The sequence below is a fragment of the Sceloporus occidentalis genome, unplaced genomic scaffold (assembly GCF_023333645.1).
Source record: "Sceloporus occidentalis isolate IW3139 unplaced genomic scaffold, rSceOcc1.0.p SCAF_5, whole genome shotgun sequence".
Classification (NCBI taxonomy): Eukaryota; Metazoa; Chordata; class Lepidosauria; order Squamata; family Phrynosomatidae; genus Sceloporus; species Sceloporus occidentalis.
Genome location: NW_028316985.1, coordinates 84612908 through 84633909, shown reverse-complemented (window position 1 = coordinate 84633909; position 21002 = coordinate 84612908). Strand labels below are relative to the sequence as shown.

The following is a 21002-nucleotide window of genomic DNA, read 5'->3' as shown; positions in this document are numbered from 1 at the left end:
ATGCTGAACCTAGCTTGTTTAAATTCTGATATTTAACAGTGGTGTCAGCATATTTACCTCTGAAACAATTGAATGTCATTGCATCTGCCTATGGCCATGACTTTGGTAATGGATGGTTGATGTGTACATATGCCTCTCTCAGTGTTCCATCACTTAGCATCTCACACTTGATGACTTTCTTCATATGATGACTGATTCCTCAGGAAAATATAATTCATATGATTTGTATTCCTTTATTATATAATTTTACTATCTCCTGTTTTTTTCTAAGGTGGAAAGAGAGGGCTTACCCTACCCTATCTTCTTCAAACTCAAAATGAAGTGAGCTCCCCTTTTTCCCCAAACTGAATGTAGACTTTTTATAAACACTCCCAAGTCCCAAATCCCTTCATTTGAGCAGTAGAGGACACTGGTCCTGTCATATTCCCCCTATGCTTGAATTACTGCTGAGGTCCAGGATCCTCCCATTGTCCCTCTCCCTAAACACTGCATGGAGATCCAGACCACAGCCTTTTGAAGATTTTTGCAGAGGTACATGTGTGGCCAACATAAGTCTGAGGGTTGTGGAAATTGAGTGATTGTGGCCCATGGGTCCCTTCTCCAAGATTTTTTAGAAGGATGACTTTAACACCACTGAAGAAAAGGAAAGTTCTCTATAATGATTGCTAGAAATATTGTGGAATTTCTTTGGCGCCTTGCCATGTTAGACTTATTTTTGTACCATTCCTTTTGTGTTATGTCTTAGATTCTAATTGGAGCAGTAATTGCCATGGGCTCAGCAGACAGAGATGGTCGCCTGCATCCTGGTGATGAGCTGGTTTATGTAGATGGAATTCCAGTAGCTGGCAAAACCCACCGATATGTGATTGATCTCATGCATAATGCAGCTCGAAATGGTCAAGTGAATCTAACTGTGAGAAGAAAGGTGCTATCCACAGGTATGCAGAGAGAAAAAAGAAGGAAGTCAAATATAGCTTATTAAGATTAAATTAAGATACGAAATAAGATACAATCAAAGTCAAATCATATGTAAAAAGCATTCTTATAAATGAAAACATAGAAAATAATTGTGTTCCAGCTTTCTCTTGCAGTGCATGTAAGATCAACGCTAAAGCATTTTACTTGTTTTATAGAGAGTGAGAAATTAAAACTTGCAGAGAACTGTAATGGTCATGAGTGACTCTGCATTCCATGTTAAATTGTTCTCCCAACATCTCCAGCATCAGCACACATACTGTCCTTTTGCTAATTGTTTTGTTCACATCCATAAATGGCCAACAGAGTGCATGCAGATGAAATAAGCATCAAAACTATCAGTTCTTCAAGGCAAGAAGTCATTGCTTGCATTTTTGGCTCAAACTCATTCAATTGGAGCATAATAAAAACCTCTTTTAGCAGAAACTAGGGGTGCATTTATACTGTAGAAATAATGCAGATTGGCACCACTTCAGCTACCATGGCTCCAAAACAACAGTACCCAGAATTCCCTACCATTGAGCCAGGGCAGTTAAACCTGACTCAAATTGGGTTACTTCTTCACTGTGTTTTGGTCTTCTGTTTCAGTTGACATGTTAGTTTGAGCATGATAAAATAGTTAAGTTTCCATTAAAATATGAAGAAATATCTCCTCTATCCCTAGCCCTAAATCATGTTTTTCAACTGGAGATTCCTTAGATCAATCTGTTCATTTCCTTGCTAAGTGAAAAAAAAATGTTGAGGAACCTGTGTTTGACATCTCAGCATCTATGCTTTGTGGGTCATTCTACTGTACGCTGTACAGTAACAGCAGAAAGTTGTAATCAATCCTCTTCTTTGAGATATACCTCTATACTACTCGTGTTTGCAGACACCTGTTTGTCACCTTTACATTTTACATTTTTAGGAGTACATCTAAAAATGTATTTCATGAATATGTGGGACATATTGGCATAAGCAGACATGTCTTCAACCCCCTTGTGTCTTCTCTGTCACAAAGAGCCCTTTCCCTTTCCCATTTACCTCCCCAGCCTTTGCATTCTGTGCCTAGCATGTGTGCCTTAGCTGGCAAAACTTTAATATTCCCAAATCCATCTTATTGTTTATAGTGCCATCTACCCTTTTGGCACAATCCCATTCCTTTTGTCACAGTCATCCCAGTTTGGAGACTGATGTATTCTGTTGCCCATTGTAGACTCCTGGAGTCAGAAAAATTCCCTCCAGCCTGGTGCAACGCCCCCTAGCAGCTCCCCAAACCCTAGGAAAATGGCCAATAATCAAGGTAATATACACAGCACCTATTTGGCACCTTAGCAGGGAAAATGATTTCTGCTTTTGCTTGTGAAATGGTCCGTTTTATTTGTGGCTGACCCTGGCTGGTAACTGCATATCTGAAAAATTTAGTTAAAGATTCTCTTTGATACCTCCAAGCCACTTATTCCATTATATTCTGATGGGGAACAGGCAGTCTTCCAGATGTTGGTAGAACACAGCAATTTCACTAATATAGGAAAGAGCAAAAGGAGAATCTAGGCTTTGAGGGCTGCAGAGTTATTTAGTGTTGCACTCCAGTTAACACTCCACTGTAAAACTATTTTTGTTTCTCATTTTATTTCATTTCTAGTTGTCTGTTTTTGAAAAAAATTGCACAAATAATTAGCCTACAGATCTATTGGAACTATGATTTTAGGGCTGTTTTTATAGGGCTCTGTCCCTTTTTTCTTTTTTCTTTCTTTCTTTTTTGCTATCTTTTTTTGCATGCATCATTTATTTCCTCATTTTGGTCAGGGCCCACTCCCGACCTGATCACCTCAGGACCGCGGCGACCACACATCATGGTCCCACAGGCTCCTGCTGCTGCAGTCCTAAATAGACTGCGGAAAGGAGCAGAAAATATCTACTCCTTTTGGGCGGGTTTTGGGCCATCTTAGGCAGACTTGGCCCAACCCTGGGGTGTCCAGATGCTCTGAGGTTGTGTGTCATCTAAACACCATGCCCCCAGAGTGGCTGAAAGCTGCTCTTGTCAGCCCATCTGTGTCAGGTCTTTGGTGCTGAAACACTATTGTCAAAAGGATTCAACACCTTGGATAGCTCCTTTAAAGTTCAAACATTGGCTTCATCTACAGGGGCCAAATAAAACAGTCTCACCGAGTCCTCACAAAGACTTGTCTTCATAACTCAGGGCCAAATCCCTGATTGGAATGTGGGCTGTCTTCACAGCCTAAGGCCACTTCTACACCGAATCCGTCCTATCCCTCCCTTAAGCCATTTTTTAAAAATTACTTTTTGCTCCTGATTTTGCAGGAAAATCCAGAGCATTCTGTAGTGATGCTGGGCAGTTGTCTCTCTGTCACCTAGTGCTGCCACAACTGGCATAGGTCACTTCCACTGAGGTCACAACATGCCCAGCTATGTGATCAATGCTAGGTGCCTTGTGTCAGACCTCAGAGGGAGTGACTCATGCCAATGGTATAGAGGTAATGGGGGGGATCTAGGACTGCTCCAGAGCCAGAAAACTCTGGGAGTAACCGAGAGTATTATGGCCGATGTAGACAAATCCTAAGACTCAGAGTGGATTCACCATTCCACTGACATGGAAGCCACCAACTATAGCTTTGGTACTCTGAAAGTAAACAGTTTGAAAGATCCTGCCCCATGCAATTCACAGGAGTTCGGGTTGTTGGGGGGGGGGGGACTACTTAAACTGCATAAAAGAGATTCATGGTTTTTTTTACCTGTGTATCTGCAGAAATCCACAGAAACGTACAGTATCACACATGTGGATGTCTGTCTGCTTTGAATAGATTGGAGTGGTTGTGCATTTTCAGCCGGGTAAGAGTGAATAGATGTGAATTTGCACAGGAAAGTGAAGACTGTTAACCACTGATGTGAATGTGTGGAAATCTGCAGCACTGCACATAACACACTCACACGTAGACTACTCCTAAAACTGAGCATTACCATCCCCCCCTCGCACCCAGCAGTGAGTAGATTTTTCAGAATAGATGGAAATCCAATCGCCATATAAAATCTGCTTTACCTGGTACATCATTCTTTCCAGTGCTTAATGGGAATCTGTTACATTCATTTATAGCAGAGACAGCAGTTGGTAATTCAGTAGGGTGAGATAATTTTCTTTCTTTTGCACCCACATTGACATTAACAGCATTGAGCCTTCTAAAACATGACAGCCAGAAAATGAGATCTTTCTTGTCAATGACAATAGCATTTAGTTGCAGCTTTGGTTCAGTAACTTTTGGAGATTTTCAATTTGGGATGTAGTGGCATAATGATTGTTTATTTTGCTTTCATCTTCCTTCTGTTAATCACTTTATTTCAAAGTTGTAGAAGGACATACTTACCTGCTTGAGAAAAGAATAACTTTCCTGGATTCAGGGACACAAAGCATTATTTTGTACTCCGAAGATATTGCCTTGTATATTGAGATACGTATAATAGGAAGAAAACAAACCAGTGGTTTTGTAATATGCCTCTCTATCAATGAATTAATTGTTGGTTTTGATTTTATCTGAAATGACAGTGCTGGAAGTATTAGTTTATTAAACAGCAGGCAGCTGGTTGCATGGCTGGGAGTTAGTTCCCAGCTACGTTAAGTGCTTAGTTGGAGGTAGGCACCAATTAACTCTACAGAGTTTCTTCTCACTAGTCATGTATAGCAATGTTGAGAGCATCATTGTATAGTTCAGCAACTGCAGCCTATTCACACTGCCCAGTTATAGTGCTATGATTCCAGTTTGCCATGGCAACATTCCATGGAATCTTTGGATTTGCAGTTTAGTGAGGAGCATTTAGAAGTCTCAGCCAGAGTGTTCTAGTGCCTCAACAAACTAGAAATCCCAGGATTCTATAGGATGGAAGACCATGGCAATTAAACTGGAATAGTGTGAATGGGCCTTAGCTGGCACTGGATTTAGTTTATCTGGATGGAGCCAGCTGTTTCCTCTGTTCAGTTCTTGTCCAAGAAAGACAATAAAGTCCTTGTCTAGCTTCCTGGTTGGTATCTCATCAAAGCCTTCCGTGACACATAGAACTGTACTACCAACAACACTCACCCAGCGCTAGATGCCCAAGATCACCACTGATCCAAGACAAACTGTGTTGCCCCCTGACAACTTGGCAAAAAGAAAAGAAAAGGATATGATACTCTGTATCAAAGATGTGTACACAAGTAGCCAAAGAGAAAGAGAGACACTAATTCTCAATTCTAGAGTTAGGGTTCCCAGATCTTAGAGCCTAGCCTCTCTTCTCTAATACTTAGGACAAGGGAATGAAACCTTGGGGCAAGAGCATTGCCCTAAACATTACATATCTGTGTGTTTTTGGCCCCTTGTTGCAACAGGCTGCTTTGGACCAGCTTTTGTAACCTGTTTACTGTTCATGCCAGAGCTTTAGAAACTTACTTTGGTTAGCCTACAGCTCCCATGTGCTCATCAAAAGAGTTCTTGCAAAGGTATTACAAATGTAGCTGGGGAAGCTTTTTTTCCATGTTCAATGTAAGGCTTGGAAAACCTGGTTTCCAATCTGAGAAATATTTTTGACGTTTGCTAGACTTTAAAGTTTATTGTACAAATTATGTGTTCTGTGCAGCTGTGGTTGATCCTTAAGGCATCATTCTTTTTTTTTTTTTAATGGATAGGCGAAGTCCCTTGATCTCAGGTTTCAGCCCGACATTTTGGGTCTGTGATACTCCTGACTTGGGAAGCCTATTTGGGCATAGTACTGCCCAGTGGTCACAACAAACCAGCTTCTGTCACTAAAACAGTTTCCACTATAGCACATGGAATTAGACTGGGAAGTTACAGATGACTCTGCAATAGAGCATCTGCCAGTGGTTTGTGTATTATCTAAAATGCAGGTTTAACCTTTTGAAATTTTTTGCTGTGAAAGATATAATTATTATGAACTCTCATTTTTTTTTCCCTATGCCTTTCTTACCCACTCTCCCCATCCCTGGTTCTCTCTGGTCTACTATGTAAATAATGCTAATTATTCCATTTCTGTATGCAGGGATAGCTTCCTTTTTCCTAAGAAAAATAATTATATTTGACAACAGAATAATCATAATTCTGTCATAACATTCTGTTATTTTTATTTTTATCATCATTATCATGATCATCATTATGTATAATTACTCTATTGCCAAATATAGATTGGTTCATTGGGAAGAGAGATTTTGCTTTAGGCTATGCTGAATAATAGCCCACTTCCCAAAATATTTTGAATAAGTGGTCCTTTTAAAGGGGGTACAGCTAATCCTGTGTTGGTTCACGTCACTTATTTTAATTTGAAGTTATGTATTTAGTATATTGAACTCAGTGTTGAACTAGACTTTGAACTAAAAATATATGACCCAGAGCACATAGACAAATAATTTTGATTCACTTTCTTGGAACGATGCATCCTTTAGTAATTGCTGCTGTTGTGTTGTTATTGTGTGCCTTCAAGTTGTTTCCAATTTATGTTAGCCCTAAGGCAAACCTACTATGGGTTTTGGGAGGCTGAGAATGTGTGACTTGCCCAAGATCATCCAGTGGGGTTGTATAACCAAGTCGTAATCCAATGATCAAACCACTACACAATGCTGGCTCTGTTTCAATAACAATATAATTTATATAGCACGTTGTGGTTATTTTTAATGTAATGCACTGTGTTGTCAGTGTTCCCAGATCTATGGAGAAAATGCCTTATATAGTTTTGGTTTCTCCCTGTTGTCAAAAGAAATGTTGAAGGTGACAGCAGTGGTAGGCCTGAACATTATCCAGAAGTCTAAGTATTACTCATTTCCAGTCCCCACCTGGAGAGTACCTGATCTAGCCTGGATTTTCAGAGTAGCCTAAAGGAAAAGTTAAAATCTATAATACCAAGAAAACCTGGTGATAAGGTTGTCTTAGTGTCACCATAAACTGAAAACTACTTGAAGGCTCACAACAACAACAAATAGCAACAAAATATATAAAGAGATTGCTAAGGTGTTGTTGTTTTTTAAATAAAAAAATAGTGGCACAGCCAGCAAGGGCTAGACTTAAAACTGGCAGCTTTCAAAGGCGATATGCTGCTGAAAATAGACCATACTCAACACTCAATAGGAAATCTTCTATGATGAGACAAATTTCAGATCCGGGTTTCACCACTGAAAGGGTCAGTGTTGATCCCACTATTTCTTTTGCTTGTCATTGTTACCTGTAATTATTATTATGAGTGTACCTTAAGTAACCTAGCATAAGGGCAAAGATGATTTATTCCAAAAATGACTAAGGTGGGATTTTTGTATGGCAAGTCGAATAAAAACAGATTAAGTGTGATTTCAAAAAAAATCCAGAGAGATCATGTCTAATTTGACTCAGGACTCAATAGTGCTTGTTAGCCTGGAATGTTACAGCTCCAATTATAACATTGGAATTAGTATAAAGAAGGGAGCTTTCACTGTCTTATTAAAGAAAAGCATGTGTTTGTCAACAAACCAGTGCCTTAATCTCAATTCAATTCCCTTTTTCAGGAGAACCATGCCCAGAGAATGGCAGAAGTCCAGGCTCTGTGTCAACACACCACAGTTCTCCAAGAAGCGACTATGCCACCTACGCAAACAGCAACCATGCTGGATCAAGTAGCAATGCTACACCCCCAGAGGGCTTTGCTTCACACAGCTTGCAGACGAGTGATGTTGTCATCCATCGCAAAGAGAATGAAGGGTTTGGCTTCGTTATCATAAGCTCCTTGAACAGGCCTGAATCAGGATCTACAATAAGTAAGTTAAATCTTTCTGCCAATTGCTCTTCCAAATTTTTTATCCACCTCCCCCCCCAAAAAAACTTCTCTGCCAGTTGCATGAGTTTGCATACCAATTATACAAACAGTCCAGTGTTTATAGCATTACACCTGCTTAGATGTCCATTGAGTCAAGAGACTGATTAGCTGTTTTGCATGTCTAAGTTGGAGTTAGATTTGGCCACACCCAGAGCAGACCCACTGAAACTAAGGGGACTTAGTTGTGACTAATTTAAGTCTTTCTGTTTTCAGTGAGTCTGCTCTGAGTATGACCAGGGACTTGTCTATACCAGCCAAAATAATCCACCTGCATTTCAGAGTATTCTGCCCAAATTAAATTTTCTGCACCACTTTCTCTCTCCTGGGACAAGGGACCTAGCCATACTGAAGATTATCACACAGGGTCTTACTATGAGTCAGTCATCAAGGAAACATTGGGGAAGTGCACGTGTATGAACGCCAGGCACGCTTCCCCAACGACATGGAATTGTGAGCTCCTCCAGAATTCTGGAATCGTTCAGGGAGAGTGACTTTCCAATTAACGGAAATGATTCCAGGACACTAGAGGGAGTTCACGATTCCATGATGTTTGGGGGGCATGCCTGGCATTCATACACGCACGCTTCCCCAACATTTCCTTGACGACTGACTCATGGTAAGACCCTATGTGATAATCTTCGCTGTCTACAGGGAGGTGATAGCTTGCTCAACCACCGTCCCCCATCATTGTTGCTCTCATGGATGGGCGCCCCATTCTGACCTCAGAGAAGGTGAAAAGCCCAGAGGCAGTGATCCCAAAGAGAAAAAAAACCCTGAACATAATTGTTAAATGGTGATGCTTGCCACACACCTATCTATCCTGCCACTGCCCCGATGCAGATGGGCACATGTAAAAAAGACCAGATTTTTCTGGAAACCTCAGAGCCTGAAGTAAGTTTTCAAAAGTCACATTAAAGCTTAAAACAAGCACTTTCACTGCTAAAACAGACCTGCATTGTGTGTTCCTATAGAATGAGAACCGAGGTGGGTACAGATTTCCCCCCCCCCCCTGGTGTACAGAAGAACTGCACCTACATTCAGCCTTCTGTTTAAAATGTTCAGTGCTTGTCACAGATGATTTGATGCATTGTTTGCATGAACAGTTCTGCCTCCCTCTAAGCTATCCTCTGCAGAAATAAATCTACCAATGAGCACTAAGCATAGCATACAACAAACAGCGAAACAACAAATAGTCCCTGGCATTCTGTATTGTGGTTACCTTTTGTAACCTGGAGGTAGAGATCTGTAACTGCTCCATAAAGAGATCTGTACTCTACATCACCTTACTGCAAGAATACCATATATACCTGTGTATAAGTTGGTAAAAAAAATTACAAAAAAATTGACCCAAGAAGTCTGGGCTGACTTACTCATGGGTCAATATAGTCACTTCCCCAGCCCAGCTGTCTCCCAAAGGGAGCAGTAATTCATCCTATTTTTGGTCAGAAAAAAGTTGGCTTAGGGATTCTGCAAGTTTCTTCCTAAGTATCCTGGTGCCCTCAGAGGTTGAAGAAAAATCCAGTGGCTATGGTACACCTAAGAAATTTTTTTAGGATGCTTTGAATTGTGATGACCCCACTCCTCCAAGAAAATTTTCCAAGAGTATAGCTTCAAATTACCTTATTTCAGATGGCTATGCTTACTTGGAGCTTCACTTATGGCTTGATTTCATTGTAGACATTTATTGTAGGTGTTTGTGTGTGTTTTGTTTTGTGTGTTTTTTTTTGGCTGCAAATTCCCTAATTTCAGATGTTAATGCTTACTTAGATCTTCATTTGTGGCATGATTTCATTGTAGAAATGTGTTGCAGGTGTTTGTTGGTGTTTTCTTCCTTCACTTGCTGAAGGCATGACATTTTAAGAAATTATTTGGACTGCTGCTGCTGCTGCTATAAAACCTTTTAGCTTCAGAAACTTCCTGAGTTTCAAGAGAACAAGGCTAGAAGAAACAATTTGATGCAATCAAGAGAAAGGCTTAAATTCACTAAAAGCCTTTGAGATGTAAACTTTATTATTCCAAAGTTCCTTATCTATCTAAAGCCACAACCCAAGAACCCTTGCCTTTTCAGTAGGGGGTAGTTGAATTCACTCTTGGTGTTAGACCTGCTGCTTCTGCAGGTGCTTCAGATGGTACAGGAGCTCTCCCTGTACCAAATCTCTGGTGGGAGTGGAGTCCAGCAGTTTGGGACATTTCCAGTACAATCCAGAACACCTGTAGAAGGACTGGCCATAAAACTGAGAGTCACTCTGATGGAATAGATCTGCCAGTTACCCAGACAACAACAACAAACCTAGATTTGGCTATCTATATTTAGTCCTGGACAGTCTAAGGGACTGAGCAGATGGGTAGAAAAAATGGGTTGATACCAGTTTTAATGAAAGTGGTGGAAGCCCTTTTGTCTGCATAGCCACCTCCACACCACGTGGCAGCAAGCTGCACTGCTCAGTTAACTTTTTTGCCTATCCCCATCCATGCATGCTCACCATCACACAAACACACCACCTGTGACTACCAATTACCTCCCTCCTCCTGCCCAGCTGTCATCCCATTAGACACTCCATGTGACTGACCACACAGTCCCATGTGTGATACACCACCTGTTCAGTGAATCCAGTGACATACTGGCAAAGCACAGTGTGCTCATACATGCCCCCTTTCTCCCTGTCTCCTCATGCCCCCCTTCCATTGGACTGTGATTTGTGTATGTTGTAATTACATCCATACCATTGTTGGTGACCTGCCATATATGTCATACTTTTGCATTCCCCGCACTCGCATCATGCTATTTATATGCATGTGTGATGACACACATTTTCCGTGGTGAAGCAGAGTATCAGAGCTTCTTTTTTCCCCAGTTTTTAGCCCTGGAGCGTGGCTTCGTGTCAGTTCCCACCCGGTTTTGCATCATATGTCTAAACAGCTTGGCTTCAAGTCTATTTGAAGCCACTTTATTTTGCCAGTTCAGACAACTCCTAACAAATCTGGCCTGGTTAAAGGAATAGATCTGTCACAAACATTTCAGTAGCATCTGAACTGAGGAAGTAGAGCTAACATTTACTGGAACACAGGGTTGTATCCTACTCATGCACTGAAAATCCCCTGTTTAGACTGAATGACTGCATAGGCCTACTGAAAGATGCTGTTGGTTACAAAGAACACATTTGAAGGCTACAAGCTAAGATACTGGACTATTATTATTTCTCCCAATTAAATTGTAACATGCTGGGAGTTAAAGCTCAATTAAAGCCCACAAACCTACGGAGAATTGAGGACGCAATGCGATCAGCTGGTTAACATATTGAATAGGACAAGCAGCTCTGGAGAATTCATTTGCTTGGTTTAGTAGTATCAGATCTCTGTTTACTTTTTAAAATATTGCAAGAAGTTATTATCTGCCAATGGATATAGTATAAGAGAGGGTCAGGTTGAGGAGTTTTTTCCCCATCCCCTTTCACCTGATCACTTCTGACATTTACCTACTTTATTATAGGAATAAATGTGAGAAAACAGGCAAGTGGCTTTTTACAAAATACAATCTCTCAACTGTTAAGGGAAATACATACCAAACAGATGAAAAGACACTGTACATGTAAACGTGTGAAACATTATTTGTCAGTGACACCAGCTTGTAATGATCAGTGCTGTCTGGGGGCATGCTGTGATATTAGCTGGAGCTCAGTATGAGTTTAGTGATTTTCTGTCAGGAGGATTATTATTTTTTGTTTAAACATACAAAGAGAGAAACAGAGAAAGGCACCATGTTTTGTTTGGCACTCCTTGTTTCTTTGAGCTTTCTGTATGTAAATGATAAAGGCAACAAGAATATCATCTTCATAATAAAAGACAGGTTTTACCTTTTGTAGCATTTACCTTACATAAACCTGTGGAATGAGGGAAAGATAGGTGCGTTACAGACCGCCGTCTGCTGGCGCTGCTGTTTGCTCCTCGAGGAAGCCACAGCAGCGACTCCCGCGCGGAGCAAAAAAGAAGCTCCAAAATGGAGCTTCTTTCTTTGGTGCAGTTATGATGCCGCAAGGCACCAATGGTGCACTCGCGATGTCATAAGCGCCGCGCGACATGCGGACGCACAGCGTCCGCTACGTCAATATGACGGCGGCCGTGTGGAACGGCCACCGCCATATTGTACGTATTCACTACATACTAGGGTTAGGGGGGTGCAGAAGCACCGCCCCTTCCTAACCCTAATATGTAGTGAATACGTACTTTATAGCGGTTTGTAACCCGCCATAGAATACTATCTGAAAATCCTGGGATGTTTTTCTCCTTGGGAAAAACCTATGATATATATACAGAAAATTTCAAACTTCATTCAAAGGCCCAGCTTTATTTGCTTTATGATGATTGGTTTTATATTCCGTATCTCCTCTATTGAGATTAATATGTCTGTTCCTTACTTTATCTTCACCCCATCTGGAAGGTGGGTCAGAGAGTCTAGGCCAAGTTTTCATGGCTGACTATTCAACCCAGATTTTCCAAGTTCCAGGCAAATATCCTTTTGTGAGTTATGCATTTATCAGTTTTAATGCAAACAATCTAATTTATAACCCAAACTATATAAAAAGAAAAACATGAAGACAAAGAGAAGACAAAAAAGACAAATAAATAAAAATATATGCATTTATATAACTAAAACTACTGCATAATACAGTACTGAAATGCTATAACACTTTGTACTAATTAAAACACAAAAGGGTTCTGACTCCTCAATCAAGACTGTAATGAAGGAAAAAAGCAAAAAGAAAGACAAAATATATTATTCTATCATTATAGTCCCAACAAGATAGTTCAACTACTAAAATTACTAGTAGCCATAGCCACAAATTATTCCATTGTTGGATTTGTTATTGCTCAAAAAGTCCATCTACTAGCGCATTATGTATAAAATTTTGTGCCCACCTTATCATATACTATTCCACAACTTCATCTTCTGCCTCTAGTTTCAAAAGACATTTATACACTTTTTAAATAAAATTGTCATAATTGGCAACATCTGCACTGCAGAAATATTTTGACTGTACTCTAAGTGTCATGACTGAGTACTATGAAATTCTGGGAATTGTAGTTAGTTGTGGCACCAGAGTTCATTGACAGAGAAGGCTAAATGTCTCACAAACCTACAATTTCCAAAATTCTATAGCATTGAGCCATAGCAGTTAAAGTGGTGTCCAACTGCATTATTTCTGCAGTGTGGATGGAGCCATCCTTACACAATTCTAAGTATCAATCATTTTCTGTAGCTCTGTGTCTAAATCTCTCTGATCTTGTTCAAATATTTCCTTAAGATGCAGAGAAGTGAACCACTTAAGATTTTTGCCTTCCCTAAGAAGTATCTTTCTTTATCTGAGTTCCCAGACACCATGTTAAAAATACAAAAGATCACCATAAAACAACAATTTCTGGGCTTTTTCAACTGAGTACAGTGGGCCCTTGTTATACGCTGGGGTTTCGTTCCAAGATCCCCCGAGGATAACAAAATCTGTGGCTGCTCAAGTCCCATTAAATATAATGACATAGCAAAATGGTGTCCCTTATAAAAAATGGAAAATCAAGGTTTGATATTTGAAATTTATACTTTTTTTGAACATTTTCAAATCATAGATGCTTGAATCCGTGTATAAAAAATCCATGTATAAGAAGGGCTGACTGTATATTGTCTTTATAGCACAAATAATATTTTTACCAAAGTTTGTTCTCTCCAGTACTTGAAAAAAGTAATTCCATGACCAGGCTAACATTCTAACTACCATGCCACACAGGCTTACATGTGTATCTCTGGGTATACAGATCTCCATTGGAAGTTAATGGGGAGTGTCAATGGGGAAAATCAGCATGTCCACTTTGGAATCACCGTGATGCAGAGGAGTCAGTAAATAAATAGACCAAATGTTTACGTACCTGGAATATATAACTATAAATCTTTGCAAACATTTAACTGTACCTTAAAGCAATATATTTCCCTGTTTCCTTTGTCAAAAAAGTATGTAGTAACATTTCTCTCCATCCTTCACCTTTTAAAGTAGGCTTTTGTTCGGCCCTGTGATTGCAGCCCAGCACCACATGATCCTAGCCTTTTGACATACAGAAATACATAGCTGTGGAAGATGAAGGAAAGAATGGTTCCCCCTTAGTAATGCGCTGCTCACCTTTTTAAAAATCCCTTTGAATCTCCTCTGAATTTCCAAAACACCTTCAGATCTAGTTGTGGGCAGAAGAGTATACTGCCAGGAAACGAAAGGATAAAAGACCCTTGCGGTTTTCAGAACTAAGTGCAAACTTCTCTGCATTGGTGCCCAGCTCTGTAGTTGACAGCTGAGATAATTGGCAGCCAGGGGTCTTGTACGGTATGGAAAGACTGTGGGAGATCTGGCTAATGCAGAGCGGAAATTCATTATCTTTGTGCTAATGATATGTGGCCATTAGTATTTGAGACTATGATTTACACCCTTGGTATTCCATTTATTCCAAGAGGGATGTATTTGGTACATTTTTCCAGTGCCTTAAAATTAGAGCTGGGGGACTTTTGGCTCTCTAAACATTTGGGACTTCAATTCCAGCCCTAAACAGCATAGCTGATGGTAAAGCCTTGTGGTCCAAAAGGTATGGAGGGGGGAATACCTCACACCCCTGCTTTAGACCAATGAATTTAATGGTTTTAGAATTCCATTTACAATACATCTCAGAAAACCAAGTGCTTGTCTGAAATTACTTTAAAAGTTCCCTGCATGTGAAAATTGGATAGCCCAGGGAGTTAGCTAGGTTAGAAGCTTTCCCTCTAATATGTTACTTTTTTACATGGCAGGGTTTTCAAAAATGCTTTATACATTTTGAGATAAGAGGAAATAGCAATAAATGAATTACGGTATAAATGAGACTAAAGGTTTAGAGGAGATTCAGTTTTGTTTATGCTTTCCCTGCATTTGCTTCTTATTACAACCAAAAGGAGCTTCAGAGATTTGGTGGGGCTGTTTACTTTTCCCCCTTCTAACCACTTCTCTGTTTTTCCACCTTACCCTCAGAAGAAAAAATTTTACTTTTTTTCCTCCTGTATGATTTTTTAATACCTTTCAGGGACGTAGCCAGGATTTTAGGAAGGCAGTGGGTCCAGACTAAGTGCCACCATTATAATGGGGCTTGTGTGCGGTGGCACAGCAGCACACACCATTCATTTTTCTAATGGAAGGGGGGGTCCGGACCCCAAGAAACCCCCCCTTGGCTACGTCCCTGTACTTTTGCCTGATGGAGAAGTCAGTGGAGCTTCAAAAGCTTGCATCATGTATTTTGGCAATTTTGGTTGGCTGGATAAAACCATTGTTTGGTGGATTTGGGATATTATTGTACTTTGCTGTAGGGCCAACATGGATAGCCCTGAATATGTTTTCTGTAGGTCCCATTGTTATCTTTCCACGTGCAAAGAAAAAAGTGATTGGGGGTTAGGTAGGGCTGAGTGAACAAAATGGCCATAGGTGAAGGGATTAAATAGTGTTTCCTGCTCAAAAGTCTTGCTGATCCTCTGCTCAAGACTGCATTCTATCTGGTTCCTTTTAGCACAGTTGTTAGAATGGTTTTTTAAAAGCCAGATACTAGAAAGGTGGCTTTTTAAAAAATTGATTAGCATCAGAGAATTAATTTGGATTTTTGGATTTTTCCTGGTTCTTTTAACATACTAAAATTACCTTCAAGAAAATTACATACCATCTTTTTTCTAAATCATTTTCCTTTAAGAGAAATGTTTGATTTTTATTTATTTTTTGGGGTCAGTTACATTTGGCAGTATATGAATTTCTGCTGGGCAAACATGCCCCAGAGTCGTGCACTGAACATAGTAGCCATCTAAATGTCCAGCACAAGGGCAGGGCTTCAGAGAGTTCACATGTTCACTCTTCCTCCAGTTTGTCTTGGGCCTCCAAAGCATTTGGATGTGACTTATAATCCTACTCAACTACTGTGAAGTAATAAGGTTTCGTGGTGAAACTGTGACACCTTTGGCTGTTTTTATAAATCATTTATTAGCAACAAAATATGAAAAATATATTTAAAATACATTTGGCTTTTGGGGGGCTTTTTTCCTAGTATTTCTTAGCTTTACATTAACATTTCAATCTGGCATCCCTGCCTCTTAGTTTAAAAATTTTAAGTCAAGGGAAATATCCATGTAACTGCCTGCTATATGCAATTTCTACCAAAGTGACACCAAGTATAATAACAACATGCAAATTTGAGTGAATAGGAAAGGAGGATAATGAGAAGACAACAGGAAAAGGATAAGGGGAAGCTCATGAGTTACAAGAAATATTTCTTAAAAAAAAAAAAAGCAAAGATGAGAAACCACAGGGTTTTATGATTGAGATGGATATCAGCCAAAGAAAAGTATAAAATTATAGTTTTACAGCTACCAGGAATAAGTTCTCTACTCTCAAAATATGTATAGGGAATTCTGGGCAAGGGGAGGCATTTCCCCCATATAGAGGTCATCCAAGCAAATAGAACTGAGTCCTGAACCAAATGCTCCCTTCAACTGCCTTTGATTTTTATTGCTCATCAACCCCACTGTGCTATATGCATTTTGGATAGACCAGGATGATTTTAAAACCTCATCTGCTGGTGCTGGATTAAACACTGTGTGTCCTTCATTACATTTCACAGCAACTACTTCTAAAAGCTATCACTGCAACTATCCAGTTCAGGCTGTATTTAGTGCTATATGAGTTTTCTTGTGTTCATTATGGCCAGTAATCCATTATGAAGTGAATCAAATGGTACAAATCCATTCACACACTCAGAGAGAGCGTGTGTGAGAGAGAAAGAGAAACTGTGAATGATACTTTTTTCCATCCCACATACATGCAGGGATATCATGAGGCAGTTTTCATACGTAGGGACAGAGGCAAAAAAAAATCAGGGTCAAAAGGGTTTGTTCATTGGTCATTATAAGAGAGGTTTCTTCTGTAAAACATTTTGGTAGGAAATGACAAAAAATAACCTCCAACTAATACATTTTAATTAGAAAGTCTGTTGTGATGCTTCCCCAAAAAGCAAATCAACACAATATTTTCCACATGCAAAATAGCTGTGTAAACTAAATGACAGCAACTAGAAATAAATGCAAAATTGTACAAGCCATTCTGCTATAATAATCTGAAATGTCAATGAAGTCTAACACTCCATGATTTCTCTGCAGATTTGTAGTCCATTTGAAATTCCTCCAAATTTCCTCCTTCATCAGAAAAATTTGCTTTTCTCTGGTTAAGTGTTGAACAACTGTGTTAGCATGTATGGGAATAAATATTACTCATGTTGTAGATAAGAAATGAAAAGAGTACATAACATTTCAAAAAGGCAGCGATGTGATCGTTCTCTGAATAGACACAGAGGGATGGATGCCACTGGTATACATACATAAAATCCATTATGTAAATTATGGCTGCAGAAAACAGAACTGCCAAAATGGTGATGTTTTGTGATCAAATGAAAAATCCTATTCTGTACCTATCTGTACCTAGAATAGAACCAAATGTTTATGCTAAGGCTTTATCCAACCTTTCGTACCCTTTACAGGACACAGCAGAGACCTATATGAGTGATCAATATTTATGGCAGGGGCAGGCAAAATGTAGCCCTCTGAATATTGTAGAACTACAACTCCAGTCAGCCCCTGCCACCAGCAAATGGTGAGGAATTATGGGAGTTACAATCCAACAACATCTGCAGGAGCACACTTAGCCCATCCCCTGATCTGTGGCTACTACAGTCATCCCTCCTGATTTGCGGTCTTGCCATTCGCATCCCTCGGTCTTTCGCTTACGACAAGCCAGGAGGGACATAATGGCACACGCACCCAGGAACATGCCCCCATTGTAATTAATAGGGCTCCAATATTAGCAATTTTCCCAATTCTCAGGAAGTCTGGAACAGATCCTTTGCGAATTGGAAGGGACGACTGTATAAGTCATTATGCCTATCCTGCAACTTTATTAGAACTCATATCCTAGCATAAATAATGTTATCTTGTTAAAGTTATAAATGTCATTTATTTTCCCCCTTAGATGTAATGATTTGAAAATGTGCAGCCAGTTTTGTGCTTCTGGAGGAACAACAAGCAAAGATGGTATTTATTTGTCATTGCACAATGAAGTGGCTTCTAGGAAACCAGAACATTAAATCAAATTACAATTTGCTTAATTAAAAGTGCTTTTAAAAATAAAGCACTAGAAATTAATGAGAAGAAATTACTTCTGTGCTAAAAGCCAGGCATCATTATCTGTTGCTAGAAGAAAGCACCGTGAAAGCACTTTTTGTTTTAAAAACTATAGTTTATCAGCAAGTTTAAGAAGATGTACTTAATAAGAAGTTCAAGAAGTGTTTCAGGCACAGAAGGAAAGTATAGTGAAAAGGCCAAGATTCATCTAGACACTTCCATTTTAATCTGACATTTAATATTTGCCGGTTTTAAACTCTGCAGGAAGAGAAAAGAAATGTGTTTAAACTAAAGTCCTCTCTTCTAGTGAAACATTTTCAGTCCTTCTAAGAGGTTTTTCTTTGTGTCCTGAGGAAAATGATACAACCCTGTTTTCCCAAGCACAGAGAAGAGCCTCATGCCACACTTTAGTACAGTCCTCTCCCACTGGGTTGCAATGCTATTGCTAGGTACAAGACCAGCCCTGCCATGGCCCTTGAGACAGATAAAGGGGTGATTCTCACTACGATTTAATCCGAAGCACCATTCAACTATATGACTCTAGTTCCCACTTGAAATCAATCCTGATCCTTATTTGATCGATTTTAGTGGCGATAAAGCAGGGCAAATGCAAAAAAAGATCTTTCCTGAGACTACTTTCAAAGTGGTTCTTTTGGAAAGAATCGATTCCAAAGAGTGTTCAGCAAGTGGGAACTACAGATCGGAATCGATTATTTCTGGAGGGGGAGGAACAAATGACAGCGGGGGTGGGAGATGTCACACACACCCCGTGCTGCCTTTTCGTTTGTTTGTTTTTAAATAAAAGTTAATCGATAAATTGATAGTTTGATTTGGCAATTACTTGCAAATGCATGTAATCACACTATCGATTTTGTGACCTTTCTTGACTCATTCTCTTCCCCCTCCTCCCTGCCATGCCTGGATTGAGTGATCCAAACATGGCAGGGGTATGCCCCCCTGCCACTGATGTCCTACCTTCCATTTCAGCCCCCCTCCTCCCCGCTTGTAAGTCCGGGCTGCTGCTTACATCACAATGATTGATGTATTGGGCAGCTAGTGGGAATGACAACCGAGCCACAAATAGAACCAATTTCATAGGGATAAGAAAAAACCCATTTCATAATGGGAACAAGGGGCATTTTTTAAGTGAATGACAAAATGCAGCGAGAGCAAATCAGGATTCGATTCAACCAACAAGTGGGAATGACCCCTTAGACAGCTGTTTCAGGTGGAGGATGGGGAGGGAAAGAGACTGCTGGCATAGTTTTAGAAGACACAGAGCTGTGCCCTCTCTGTAAGACTCCACTGAGGTATAATGGAAGACACTCTCCTGTTTTCTGTGTTAAACTATGGTTCAAGGGCAAGGCCAGTCAGGTTTGTACAACCAGTGGGGAGAGCCACCATCTTGTACTTTGCCTTAGATGATGAAATCTCTTGAGCCATTGCTTCCTGGGTGCCATCATTTGTGGTAGCTGTTGGCTTCAGTGTCAGTGAGATTCAAGGCTAGCTGGCCAACCTATTAGGCAAAGTGAGGCAGCTACCTGAGTCAGCAGATTGCTAGGAGTGGTGCATCTGACCCCTTTCCAGGATGACTGGAGCAAGGACTGGGAGTAAAGACAACGGCTGAGTTTTCTACTAGGTCCTAGTGGTGGGCTGTGGCAACAGCTATGGTTGGCTCTCCTTTCTTTTTTCCAAGTTGTCTGTAAAAGAAGCAAGGGAAGGAGAAAGACCTGCATTCCCACAATCCAGCTGCCTATCTAGCCCCTCTGTAATCACCTCCTACTTTCTTGGGAGCAAGGGAGAGAAAGCCATGGACAACATGTAGTAGCCAACGTGTCATATTAAGGTTCTTGCCTGAGCTCATGCCACTGGTCCTTTTCCTTAAAGGGATCTGTAATTAATTCTACTCTTAAACTGGTGGCCTTTGCCTAACTCATAAAATTTATTCTTTCCAGAAAGAAACATGCCCCCACTCCTCTGCACATATGAATAGAACTATAGCAGGCAGATGCATAGAAAGAAAGTCTCACCTTTCTGCCTTGACAGCAGCAATGCAATCTTTCCTCAAAGAAAAGCAATTCACAACAGCAAGCAGTCTTTTATTACTGGGAAGATTCTGGGCATGAGACAAAGAGAGATGTGGATCCCTAGCCAACATAGCATTTTCATGGAAATAAGCTGGAAGGTGAATGTTTTCCTCTTTGAGTTCCCAAGTGAAGGGCTTGTGAGAGGAAGGAACAATCCCACTGAAAGTCAAGGTGCTCACCTACAGTTAAGCCACTCAAAAATGCAATGAGCTGTCCTTCTGAATTGTAAGCATGCATTGGATTGGGCTACCAGACAAAGGGGTCCCTTTTGAGTAGTGTCATTTGTAATCTTGTGCCCACTTTCCTGACAGTAAAATCCTACTGAAATTCCAAAACCTGCTTCTGTGTGGATATGTAGAGTTGGGCTCACTTGGGAATAAACTTACACTGAGGACTTGCTTCTGGGTGAAATGAATAAGTAGCACTACAATCAAATCAATTTGATGAGAATGATGTAAATTCCAAATCCACAGCATGGTAATACCTCTGTGTCAGGGCCAACTACCCTGTCACTGTGAGCAAGCTTTCAGGTTCTCTAGAAGTCTCCAGATAATGAACCTGAAGAATTCAGAGAAACTGGGGGAAATTCTCAAGACTTAATGATGTTTTGGTTGGTCCTAATAGAAACAAATAAGAAAGTGCAGATTGGGTTTCCCCCTGCACTGTGTCCTTTTACAGTTTTAATATATGATTGGAAAAGAATCATCCTTTCCAATCATCTGAGGTCAAAGGAAATGTACCCTGCTGCTGAACTGATGTATATTTATGCTGGAGTAAGTTCTGCTGCTGAGCTCAATGAAGCTTACAAATATGAGTAGTCTTATACTTGTGTTCTACTCAGAAGTTAAACTGGATTTACTCATTCCAAGTAAGCATACTGGATTGCACCCTGAGAGCCT

General features: G+C 40.2%; 1 protein-coding gene across 2 annotated transcripts in view; it reads left to right on the top strand.

The window, feature by feature from the left end:
• MAGI2 (membrane associated guanylate kinase, WW and PDZ domain containing 2) overlaps positions 1 to 21002 on the top strand; it is a 789679-nt gene that overhangs the window by 687218 nt on the left and 81459 nt on the right. Inside the window, exons 17-19 of one of the 2 annotated variants that reach the window (XM_089524611.1) lie at positions 746 to 938; positions 2171 to 2257; positions 7493 to 7741. In XM_089524611.1, coding sequence (XP_089380737.1) covers positions 746 to 938; positions 2171 to 2257; positions 7493 to 7741 — 529 coding nt within the window. The remainder of the gene's footprint in view (positions 1 to 745; positions 939 to 2170; positions 2258 to 7492; positions 7742 to 21002) is intronic. The other variant, XM_089524612.1, reaches the window with a different exon arrangement.